General features: G+C 38.5%; 1 protein-coding gene across 4 annotated transcripts in view; it reads left to right on the top strand.

Annotated features, from left to right (window-relative positions):
* Positions 1-12,254, top strand: part of armc9 (armadillo repeat containing 9) — a 31,510-nt gene that overhangs the window by 12,693 nt on the left and 6,563 nt on the right. For all 4 annotated transcript variants that reach the window (XM_024805206.2, XM_024805208.2, XM_024805205.2 and 1 more), the window contains 14 exons: positions 1,814-1,848; positions 1,950-2,061; positions 2,362-2,454; positions 3,480-3,570; positions 3,786-3,909; positions 4,043-4,182; positions 5,638-5,714; positions 6,214-6,288; positions 6,939-7,029; positions 7,275-7,327; positions 8,022-8,120; positions 8,809-8,924; positions 9,626-9,786; positions 10,532-10,637. In XM_024805206.2, the coding sequence (XP_024660974.1) occupies positions 1,814-1,848; positions 1,950-2,061; positions 2,362-2,454; positions 3,480-3,570; positions 3,786-3,909; positions 4,043-4,182; positions 5,638-5,714; positions 6,214-6,288; positions 6,939-7,029; positions 7,275-7,327; positions 8,022-8,120; positions 8,809-8,924; positions 9,626-9,786; positions 10,532-10,637 (1,373 nt within the window). The remainder of the gene's footprint in view (positions 1-1,813; positions 1,849-1,949; positions 2,062-2,361; positions 2,455-3,479; positions 3,571-3,785; positions 3,910-4,042; positions 4,183-5,637; positions 5,715-6,213; positions 6,289-6,938; positions 7,030-7,274; positions 7,328-8,021; positions 8,121-8,808; positions 8,925-9,625; positions 9,787-10,531; positions 10,638-12,254) is intronic.

The raw sequence follows: 12,254 nt of genomic DNA, 5'->3' as shown, positions 1-12,254 counted from the left end.
TTGGTGATATTAAAGTCCTGTTTGTGGCACATCAGTATATTTGAGGGGGCAAACTCCTCAAGATGGGTGGTGACCATGGTGGCCATTTAGAAGTCGGCCATCTTAGATCTTTTATTTTTCCAATAGGAAGAGGGTCATGTGACACATAAAACTTATTGGTAATGTCACAAGAAAAACAATGGTGTGCTTGGATTCAACGTAACTTTATTCTTTCATGAGTTATTTACAAGTTTCTGACCACTTATAAAATGTGTTCAATGTTCTGCCCATTGTGTTGGATTGTCAATGCAACCCTCTCCCACTCTTCACACACTGATAGCAACACCGCAGAAGAAATGTCAGCACAGGCATCCAGTATCCGTAGTTTCAGGTGCTGCACATCTCGTATCTTCACACCATAGACAATTGCCCCTCACATATACTAATGTGCCACAAACAGGACGTTAACATCACCAACCATTCCCATTTTATTACGGTGTATCCATATAAATGGCCCACCCTGTAGTTGACTTTCCTGCCACCACACAGTCGAAATTAGTCGTTTTAAAATTTAGCTTGTATGCGCTTCAATGCAAACACTAGATTTCAGGTTCAACATATAATTGGCTCTTTGGTGGGATTGACTGAACACCTCCATCTTTGTCTTTGCAGAAACCTGGATTTCTGTTCTGTCAGAAAGAAAGAAAGAAAGTGTACTTTATTGGTCCCCGTGGGGAAAATCCCTCTCTGCATTTAACCCATTCACTCAGTGAAGCAGTGGGCAGCCACTGGGCGCCCGGGGAGCAGTGTGTAGGGACGGTACCTTGCTCAGGGGTACCTCAGGGTAGTTGTTCAGGGGAATCGAACCCCCGACCTTCCGATCATGGGGCCACCACTCTACCTACTGAGCTATCCCTGCCCTGACAACAGTCAGCCGTCTGCTGTTGTCAGAAGTACCTTTGTTTAGCTTTATGGTTCTCTTCTTACTAAGCAGCATATTTGATTGTCGCTTTAAATATGACCTTCTGGTTGCTTGGTGCGCCAGTGTCAAATGTCCCAGAACAACATATTATCATGCGTACATGGGCACCAAATGTTTAGGGGGAAAGGAACTTGGGAAAGAAGCCAGGTATCACTGTTCTGTTCTTTTTCTTTGTTTGTTTTAGTGTGCCAGACAAGGCGATACCTCTGTTTACACGGATCAGTGTTCTGACCTTATGGTTCTCCCACCATAGGTCCAGCCGCCTCCTCCTCCTCCTCCTCCTCCTTAGATTTGATTTCAGGGGTTTTCAAAATACCCTCAGAGTAAAAACTTTAATAGTCAGTTTCACCTTACTTTACACACAACAACAACACCTCGGTGATCAAGTTTTTGTTTCTTCTCCTGGGTCAAAGTGGGGGTCTTTCACTTGTTAGATATCAGTCGCTACACTCTGGAGCCATCTAAAAAAAACCACAGATGGACTAATGTGTGACAAATGCAGAAGTATTAGCCTACCCTTTCTGGTACTGTTTCTTGGCCTCTTACTGCATAGATAATATTGCCAAACACTGTAATACTGTATGTCCCAGTACTCAGCATGTACCACACGCATGGTGATGTATGCATGTCTTAAAAACTACTAATGACATATTTACACATTAGCTAACTTGATTATCTTAGATTGGATGGACCAGATGGTAAGAGTAACATATGGTTAATGTTGCATGTGGTATGTTTTGCACACTTTAAAGTGATAAATAAAGTCAGATTGTAAAAAAATACCCTGCATTAAAGATCCTCCTTTTTTTCTTCTCATTATCTCTGTTTTTTTTCCTCTGCCTTCTCTTGTAGGCTTCCTCTATGCTACGAGCGTCCATTGCACCACAGTAAGTCTTCGTTTGGAAGAAATCATTTTTGTACCAATCATACAGTTTCATTAAACCCAAATAAAACAAGGCTGCTATCTCATTTCTCTTTAAATCACCAGGAGACCAAAGGATGTGCCAATGTTGCCCTCGTTAGACTATGAGAAGCTTAAGAAAGACCTCATCGAAGGCTCAGAGAGACTTCAGTCTCTGCTACTTCAGGCAATGCGATGGGTGAGAGTATTCTGTTTATTATCTCCAGCCTTCTCCTTAGTGATAAGATGTCTCGTATTTATCTGATCATCAGCCTTCCTTGTGACTTTGTTTGGCTCCAACACTCGCTTATAACTTAAGATCAGTGTATTTATCCGTCTTCATCCTCAGAGAGTAGAATGCGTTAAGTACAGTTTTAATTTGGGGCGTCCAGAAACTTGGGCAGTTTGTGAACCTGGACAAAAGAAGAGTGGCACTTATATTTACTTGGACTAGACTTTTGAGTGCTGATTGTTGGATCTGTTTCTAATGTCTTTTTAGAGACTCACCCGCTCACTCCCTGGTGAACAGAGAGATACTGTGCTTCAGGCTTACATCAGCAATGATCTTCTGGAGTGCTACAGTACTAAAGAGGTGGGGTTATAGCTTCACTATCATGCATGTTAACACTACAAAATTCATTCAGAGGGCCTGTTAATTAACTTGTGAACGTGCAAATTGAAAAACACGCCGTAAATAAAAGAATCGTAGAAATGTGGTGCTTCCAGACAATTTTAAACCAACACTTAGAACATAACTCGCTCCCAAAAAGGTTATGTTATCCTTACAAGGTGACTTTCATGACAAAGCTGGAGGATAGGGAAAAGGCAATCAAAGTTGTAAACACATTTTTTGACAGATTTCTAAAATATCACAGTCTTCTTGTTTTTATTCTAGACTGTCTAATCTGTCAATTTGTTTAGCTCTGTAGGTCATATATTTAAATTTAGAGGAAGAAAATCATTGTTTATGATCTTAACATTATCAAATATTTAGTAATTATTTTATATTAAGAGATCATTTGAACCCAATGGTGAGTCATTTAGAAATGGTTCCCAGTCTCAGAATAAGCACTTTCCTCTGAGAAGCTCAGATTGTGTCCCAAACTTTACCCTCGTGAAAGACTTTTGACACACTTTGTTCTTTTTTTTCTTTTCTCTCGTCATTTTCTTTTCACCTATCCTTTAGCTTCAGGTGCTATGCTGAATACAATCTCTTTAGAGTGAATAACCCTTTCATAAATGCTTTCAATCTTTGTACTCCTGTGTATGTTTCAAGGTTTTCTAGGTATATCTAAGTGACTCTGCAATCATTTAAGGTGACTGTTGTTGAGATTTAGTGCTATATAAATAAAATTAAATTCTATAGCAACGCTGGAAGACTCTGCATTTAACTGAGGTGTTGGTCAGCGTACATAAATATGATTCCTTTCATTTTAAAGTGTTGCAAAAATGAACATTAAGGAAGGACACATTTAAAAAGATGCTACTTCTCAAATAAGTTACATTATGTTTTTTTAAATTCATAGTCCTTGTCTCTAAGAAATTTCACTCTTCAAAAAATGGTGAGTGGAAAAACTCACAGTGCACAACTTGCCCTACATTTGTTTGTTTCCTTAGAAAACTGTGCTTCATTTAATGAGATCAACAAACGAGATTGTCCGTCAATACATGGCTCGTCTCATCAATGCATTTGCTTCCCTTGCAGAGGGTAAGTTTAAAGCTGCCATTAGAGCTCATTAGGCATCATCATTTACTTTGTAAGTTGATTCCTGATGGTTTGACCTTACTGGCTTTCCGTTTTGAGGAAAAACTATTAATGATGCTCCACAAAGCTAAACAGTAACTGTAGACAGCATTTTGTAAAAAGGAGACTTTAGAATGGCTGTGAATGCTTTCAAGATGTTCCTTTGATATTTATTACAGGTCGTGTTTACCTCTCCCAAATCCCCATTCTTCTGAAACATCTGACAGAAACACTCAGAAAGGAAGAAAAAGAATCTCTTACTCGCGAAAATGTCCTTGTGGCTCTGCAGAAACTCAGCCTCAGGTAGTTTTTAAAATTACTAGGGTTTTCTAAATCCTTTCTTATCTCGATTAATGTTTTTTAAATGAATATGTCACAATTTTTGTCCTTTTGACAAGCATGAATATTTGACCTTACATCATGTCTCGCCTGTTAGGAGGAGTCAGCAGACAGCCATGATTGCAGATGATCTGATTGGCTGGCTAGTGGATGAGCTCCAGGACTCAGACTGCCTCAGTGACTACAACCTGGAGTATTCTGCAGCTTTGCTTATGAACCTGTGTTTGCGAACAAAGGGTAAACATAAAAACATGCAGAACATAAATGTAGCTCAATAATGCGAACACCAGACGGGCGGCATGGACACCGGCGTTTGTGAATGCGATAACACAAGAATGAGGTGACTTAGGAGCTTCAAACTGATACCACAGATGCACTTACTAAAAATCCGATGTATCAACAAGTTCCACTTTCAGTGACCGCATCACGTTCTGTAAAAATCTTGTGAACGTGATAACTTGAGAACATGGAGATGTAGGATTTTGAAATTGATAGGTGTGTCTGCTAGGAGGCTGAGAGGCAGCTCTGGCCATTGGCAAATATATTTTTATTTTGCCAAGAAAATGGGAAATGGGTACTGTTTGTGAATGACATCAGTAACCAACTAAAGACTGAACTGAAGAAATAGGAACAAATTATGCTAATAACTAAATCCCTCAAAGTAGAATTTACAGTTGCCAAGTTGTCTTTATGCGTGAATGGTTCATAGGTCAGTGTTTAAGTGGCTTCACCAACAAATCAAAAAATCGCAAGGTATAAAGACTGGTCTTTATACCTTACTATAAAGTAAATAAAATAACAATCTCACTCTGTGGAAGCAAAAATGTGATAAACAAATAAAGGAAGGTGAGAGGGAGAGCTGGCTCAAGGCTTTTACAGGGCATTAAAGAATAAACACCTTTCTTTTTAAGCCTTACTGTAGGAAACCTTTTTCTGATCAGTTGACTTTTGACCCAGGCTTACAATTTCCTTATTGTCTTTCATCCATGTTAAACAATAATTGGCTTTATTTTATTTACTACGCTATGCTACTATGCTATATTTACTTTAAGACTGGTGTTGATTTTCTGTGTGCTTTTTTGTGTCTTTGTTTTTTTTCACTGTCCGTGAATAATTTCCAAGTCAAATAAGTCTTCTCAAACACACCATGGGTTATACTATAACGTTCATTCATAGAGCTTATTAATAGTCCATGCTATCATGAAAATCAGAACGACCTTGTTTCACGCCACAACGAGTCAAGGTCTAGGTTTGTTCCTGTTCTTTCTTTCTTTTCTTTTTCTTTTTTTTGCTGATACACTAAGGTTAATTATTGCCTAAGTTTGCATTGAAAGCAAACGTTTAGCTTTTCGGTCCTTCTGAATACATGTTTTCACTGCACTCTTGTTTTTACAATTATTTGTCTTCCATTTACGTCATATCTAGGATGTATCGCTTTCAGACGCTCCCTCTTTCCTTTTCTTTTTTCCCAAAACATGTTTTTATTATATGCTGTACTTCTGTTCAATGTAGAATGCCACAATGAAATACTGTCCCACATTTGATTTATCAGTAATTGTATTGTCTTACACGGATAAGTACTGGGAAGTCATTAACCGGATTTATATGTATTAAATCAAATAAGAGTCCCATCATATTGCACACAGAAAAAGCGTTGCTAAATTTGTGTGCTGGATGGTTGTCTTTTTACAGGAAAAAGGAAGTGTGCAGAAAACGCCAAGCATGTGCTAAAAGTTTTGACTGATCTCCTTGGACATGAGAACCACGAGGTGATATACACATCTACCAACACACAGCACAGAAGTTGCATGCACAGTGGTTGCAGTGTGCAAGCAAAACAGATTTCTCGTGGTTGAAACTGATACAGGCTACACAACAAACAGTGTGTACTGCATGCAATAGGTGGAAAGTGCAGAATTAATGCCATTAAAGGATAGAAAATGACACGAGTTGCTAGCATATCATAAACTAAAACCGCCAACATTCATAAATTAACAGTCTCTCTACTGTTATGTTACACTGTGTAATTATGTCCCTTGAAATGTCTTGCAGTCTTGGCATGAGTGAGCCATGACTGCAGGAACATCAATAAAACATAGAAAGCACAGAGTTCATTGATTTTACTTATGTTAGCGGTCAGGTTGTTAAAAAAAAAAAAAAAAGCTTATCCACAGCACAAACATTAGTTCCTCTTTGTGGGCACACATCTCTAATTGCTGTATTTGAGACCATAGAGATAGAGGTTGTGTTTGTCTGTGTCACTTTCAGATTTGGCCATATGTGAATGGAGCTCTTTACAGCATCCTGTGCATTCCCTCTGTGCGACAGGAAGCAAGAGAGATGGTGAGATAGCAGTTTGCATTTTGCAGTTTGCATGTCTCTTCCTCTTCACTTTCCTCGGTAAAGAACAGGTGTTCATTTAATAGGCAGAGAAAGTTGTAAATGGAAGTGTAGTTAAAATGTGGAGTTGCAATCACAAAAAGTATAAAAGATGGACGCAGCTTCCAGGTCTGCAAACTGAAGTCAATGCGATCAGCGAGACCTTTAAAACATACTTTCTTTTAAAGTGGGGAACCCTGGGTCAGCACACCTTAATCAACCTTAATCGTTTTATCATTTCAAAAATGAGGATTATCTAGTGTATTGACTAACAAATTTTAGCTAATTAGTTAGCCATTTTTTTCATCAGAACCAATTATAAAAGGCCAAAATGGACACGGATGCAGTCTCAGTGTTTTTAAATTAGTTTTCAGAAAGCAACGAGTGACATCACAGTGTCACCTAGGTATGTTCATCTTTCACATGCCTTGGCCAAATATTGTTATTTATTTATATATATATATATATATATATATATATATATATATATATATATATATATATATATATATATATATATATATATATGTATATATATATATATATATACTGTAATTTTATACTTGCATACAAATTTTTTGAATGTTTTGTGTGTCTTTCCCTCATGTGTGAAGAGCGTTGAAGAGATTCTCCGCTGCTACATCAAAGAGGAGAACCCAAACCTTAACAGACAGATTGAATTCATCATTAAACAGCTAAACTCAGGTTAGTGAAATTTACTGTTAAACACGTAGATGATAAACTTGTAGTCCAAAAGTAAGCGACTCAAGCAATGCAGTAAAAACAAAATATGTAAATATGAAACTTGATATCTTACATTTCCTGTTTCAGATCCCCAGTTTTCATAACATTAGTTATCATTTGAAACTATAGTTTTTTTATGAAGTATAATTTTGGAAAATCTGCTGGCTTTTTAATCCTCCCCCCCCCCCCCCCCCCCCCCCCCCCAGCTGAAGAGGAAGGACCAGAGTCTGATGATGAGGAGGAAGAGGATGACAATGACGTAAGGCCGCCTGATAAACATCAATGTGCTGGTGTTTTCCATCATCATATTAAATGCCTGTTTACAAATTAATTCAACAAAACCACTGAACCATAAATAACTGGCTCATATCAAAAGAACTAAACAAAGAAAATAAAGTATGAGGGGGAATGATGGACTTAAAAAGTTAAAATGTAAATGAATTACAGGAGTTTCCTGGGGTGTGTGTGTATAAGCACATATTCCATTCTCTTCCTGTTCCCATGAGAGTTCCTTGAGTGTGAGTGCCCTTGCCCTGTAATCTCGAATTAGGTGTTTTTTTGTTTATATTTTTTGTTTTTTTTTATAGCTGCTATCCGTTTCCCTGCCCACAATGGTGAACTGATACGTACTGTACATACCTGTTTCTGAGTGGCAGTCTCAAAACTACAGAATACACTGGTCCCTTGTCAGAGCCTTGTGGAATGGTACCAAGCATTGTATTAATTTTTAAAATTAAAACTTAATGGGTGAGAGTTAATTTTTAGTCAGTCTGAGGAAGTTACGCTTTGCCAATGTAACCCGGTAAAAATCGACCTGCAGCAACCCTGTGGGTGTTTTATATAATGCTGCTTAATGCTTAAACATAAATTAAGTGCATGTGCGGACAATATGCATTTTTGACACTGCACACAAATTCTTTCTCAAGTGATTTATTGTCTTTGCATTGTGACAGGAAGATTTAATGGAGATCGACATTGATAAAGAGGAAGTTCTTCAGCCACAGCACAGGGAACTGTCTGGGGAAAGCCTGCTCACCACTGAGTACCTGGGAGTAAGAGCAAAACACACATTTTCACCATAAACATATTGTTTGTAGCTAAGAAGACGCAGAGTTCAAATTTTGACACTAATCAAGAATAATATAATTTTCATATTTATTTCCTATCTTATTCATAGCCTTTTCCTTTTTTGTTCTCTTTAGGTCACGAGCAGTTGTCCAAGCATTTCACTACATATCGTACTGTGTATGACTGTGTACGTGACAAATAAAATTTGAATTTGAATTTGAATTTGAATTTGAATGTATTACGGGCAAGTTGCAAAGTAGCTTGTAAATTTTGTTTATTGCACCAATAACAGGATATGACATTATCACAGCGTGCACTGAACTTTAGACGGTGCATAGGTCTGTGCATTCACAGAATTGTAATTATTTGGCTATTTAGTTCATAAATGCTAGCATGAAATATATTTTACCTCATGATTAGATAAGGTACCGCACACATCGCTGCCTCTTTGTGGTGATGGCTTTTGATATCTCAGGTGCTGGCCTGTTAGTTTTTTAGGGAACTGTTTTATGTGGCTATGAGTTCATGACCGGCCAATACGCCGGACAGAACACAGTCAGGTTTACAGTGAGAAAAAGTTACGTGTAATCTCTCTTTTCCCTGTTAACACTTTTTTCCATGATGGAAATTTGTTTGGTATGTTACTGTTTTATTGTGTGTGTGGCTGTGTAGATCATGACCAACATGACAAAAGTGAAAAGGAAGCCAACCCCTCTACCACAGCCAGCTGCTGATGAGCCGCTACAGCGGCCAGTCACCCCTAGTTCTCATCGTAATATCGGCGTGGGGTAAGTTAAATTACCAAACGGTGTCATAAGATCCAAACTGAAGTTCACTCTTAAGCTAAAACAGTTCTTTGTGGTGTCTGTGGGACCATAAAATGTGTAAGACATGAGAAACTGTGCAGCGGCAGCCTCTCTTTAAGTGATTTACAAACCACCATAAACATTGGTCCTTAGATCTCAGATACCGGTCTTCAGGCCTCATTTCTTTAAAGGCTGATCACTTCACAGTAGTCCATAGATTTTATGAGCTGACTAATCTGTAGCTTGTGTAGATAATTGTGCCACCATTTGTTTAGGATACATAGATAACGACGTTCCTCTTGCCGCTAAAACTCTGAAAATACAAAAATGTTTCAAATGTATTTTGATGTTTTTCTTTGCAAAGCGTAAACTTTGAAGAGATGAGTCAGCCGCAGTAGACTAGAACTGGAGTGCCTGAATACCATTGCTGTAAAGCATCTTGTTTGGTCTTGACAAGGTAATTTCCTTGTTCTGAGCACCAACCTAGAGAAACAGGCCTAACCTTGTATTTAACAGTTTAAATAATTAACTGTTAGAGAGCTGTACAAATATGGAGAACTAGCACTGATGAAAGTCAGTGGAATCATCAAAATAAATTGTTTTTTCAAGTTAAAAGCCATCTTGCTTACACCAACATCCTCATGGAAGTTCTTAATGTGAGATTGTGTTCGTGTTATGTGTAGTGATTATCGACCCGCCAGTCGGGGAGGCGAGACCAGCAGAGACACAGAATACAGACAGAAGAGCGGGGAAGGAAGCCTGCCACACTCTCGATACAACTCACGACCTCCTACACGCTCCGGCAGTCGGCCGAGCACCACAGACTCCCTACGCCAAAGCATCGGTGGGTGACTCAACTTTCAGAGTTTCAGATGTAATTTAGGAGTAGCGGTAGAATTTCAAAAGAGTAAAATAATAACTCTTTGACCGTGTCTAACAGCCGTGGCTGTAAATCAGATGTTTGCGCTCAGATTACTCACACTTAGTAGAAGCTCTGTGCATTTTTGTGGAAAAATCTTTAATTTCCCTTCTACCTGCTGCTTTTTATTTGGTGTGTTAGATGTATTTGATGTGGTGCCCAGTGTCCACAAGCAACAAAAGATAGTTCCAGAGAATGAAGTTCCTGCAACTTCCTCACAAACCATAAGGGATAAAGACTTAGCAGAATAGAATAGGATAGAATAGAATAGAATAGCCTTTTATTGTCACTGTACATGTACAGTGAAACTGTGGGTGCTTGAAATACAAATATAAATAGTACGACAGCAGGAATGAATAGTAGACAAGAGGAGTATATACAAAACAGGAGGGAGGCACACATTAGAGGACAGATTGCAAAGTGCTCAGTCTGAGTATGTGTGTGAGTGGCCGGAGTGATGAGAGTTACTCAGACCATGGCTCAGATCGGTGGGTAGGCACCAGAAGGCTAATGACCTTAGTTTGATGGTTGTGTGTTTGATAGTGTTCAGCTGTCCATCTACTTTTTTTTTAGTTTTTTAAAGTTATGACCTTTGTTTCCATTTGAAGGTCTGACATTTTGGTTGATTCTAAAATTGGTCTTTTGACACTCTTAATTTATTCCCACTCAGACTCAGAGTGTGGGCAGTTGTCCCAGGAGTCAGAATTGGACAGGCAGTATGAAGGTAGAGCCAGAAAAGGATGTTCCCAGGAGGACCACAACGGACACTCTGCCAGGTATACTGACACACAAATGTAAACTGAGCGCGCTCATGTTCATATTTTATGTATAACATGGCTGTTTGTGTTGAATTTTACTGCAGTTCTTTGAATAAAAAGGCAACAGTTTAACGACAGTCAAAGTTAATCAGGTTGAGGTTTTTGATCAGAGTTTGAATGTAAACAGTCACAGAGAGACTATAAAAACTGTTTAGACTCATTTTTTTTCTAGTGCAATCATACATGGAAATACAGTATGAAAGGCAAAAACAGACCATCTTTCTTCTTCAACTGAGAGTGAACTCTCCTTTTTGTAATCGCTCTAAGCAGACTTCAGGAATAGTTGTCCAAGCATCCGAAAGGACATTTCAAAGCTCTTCTCGGGATAATCCCAGACTGCTTCATTAATGTTGAGTTTCGATCTCTGAGGAGGCCAATCCATGACTTAATATTCATTTCTGTTATGTGTTTTTTCTATCCAGATGTGCTTTTAACATTTTGGCAGTGTTTTTATTATTATTGTCATGCTAAAAAATGAAGCTGTTGCTAATCGGATGCTTTCTAGATGGTAAAATCTGACTGTGCTTTTCTGAGTTCATAATTCCATCTGTTTTAATAAGATCATCCAACACAGCTGGATGAACCCCAAACCATGGCGCAGCCAAGCAGAAGATGTTCACTGTTGTTCCTTTCTTCTGACCTCCTCTGCACATATCGATGGAAATATGAACAGTTTCACTTTGGATTTTCACTCTATCAGATTTGTTTACACTGATTTTTCCCAAAAAGCTGTTAGCTCTCTGCAGATGATGTTTGTGCTGCTAAAATCCTATTTTTAATATTTTACTTTTTATTCTCTTTGATTGATCGATTGAAAATGACAGAAAGAGCAGCCAATAAAATAACAGATAACAAGATGATTAAAAAAAAACAAAAAACATTTAAACTTTTGCAGTTTCAACATAACAAAAAAAAATCACTCAAAAAGCAAACATTTGGGCACTTCACACTCTCTGTATTTATAGAGAAATATATACTATATATGTACTAAATATATACAAACTAAATTTACATTTAAAAAAAAGTTATTGAGCCAACAATAACATGTTAAAATATTCTTGGCTTAATTTTTCCTGAGAACTAGAACCAGACCTGATCTGATGCTGTTAAGGAATGAGCACAAAAAACAACCACCACATAACTGCAGAGATTCCTGTAAGAGTGTGTGTGTGTGTGTGTGTGTGTGTGTGTGTGTGTGTGTGTGTGTGTGTGTGTGTGTGTGTGTGTGTGTGTGTGTGTGTGTGTGTGTGTGTGTGTAAAGATTTGGCAAGAATGTTGCTGAACACCGATAGGTGACTCAGCACTGCCAAGCTGGTCTGTGAGACTGTGACATGCGTTTAAACGAGCAGTGCCCACAAAGAGACCCATTCAATCGAACCTCCCCTGCTTCTCTTCTCCTTTAAATCCCAGAGGAACTTGACTCCTGAAACCCACCCACAATAATGAGTCCCAGGAAACTGCTTCAGTAGTCCCTCGCCTCCCCCACACCTCACCCCCCAGGAACGTAAAACACCTCTACAATACAGCCTGGTTGAGTCTGACTTCGGTAGCCTCGTTTCACCCCAGTTTGGAAAG

The sequence above is a fragment of the Maylandia zebra genome, linkage group LG15, assembly GCF_041146795.1.
Source record: "Maylandia zebra isolate NMK-2024a linkage group LG15, Mzebra_GT3a, whole genome shotgun sequence".
NCBI classification, from domain to species: Eukaryota; Metazoa; Chordata; class Actinopteri; order Cichliformes; family Cichlidae; genus Maylandia; species Maylandia zebra.
This window is presented reverse-complemented; position numbering and strand designations above follow the sequence as displayed.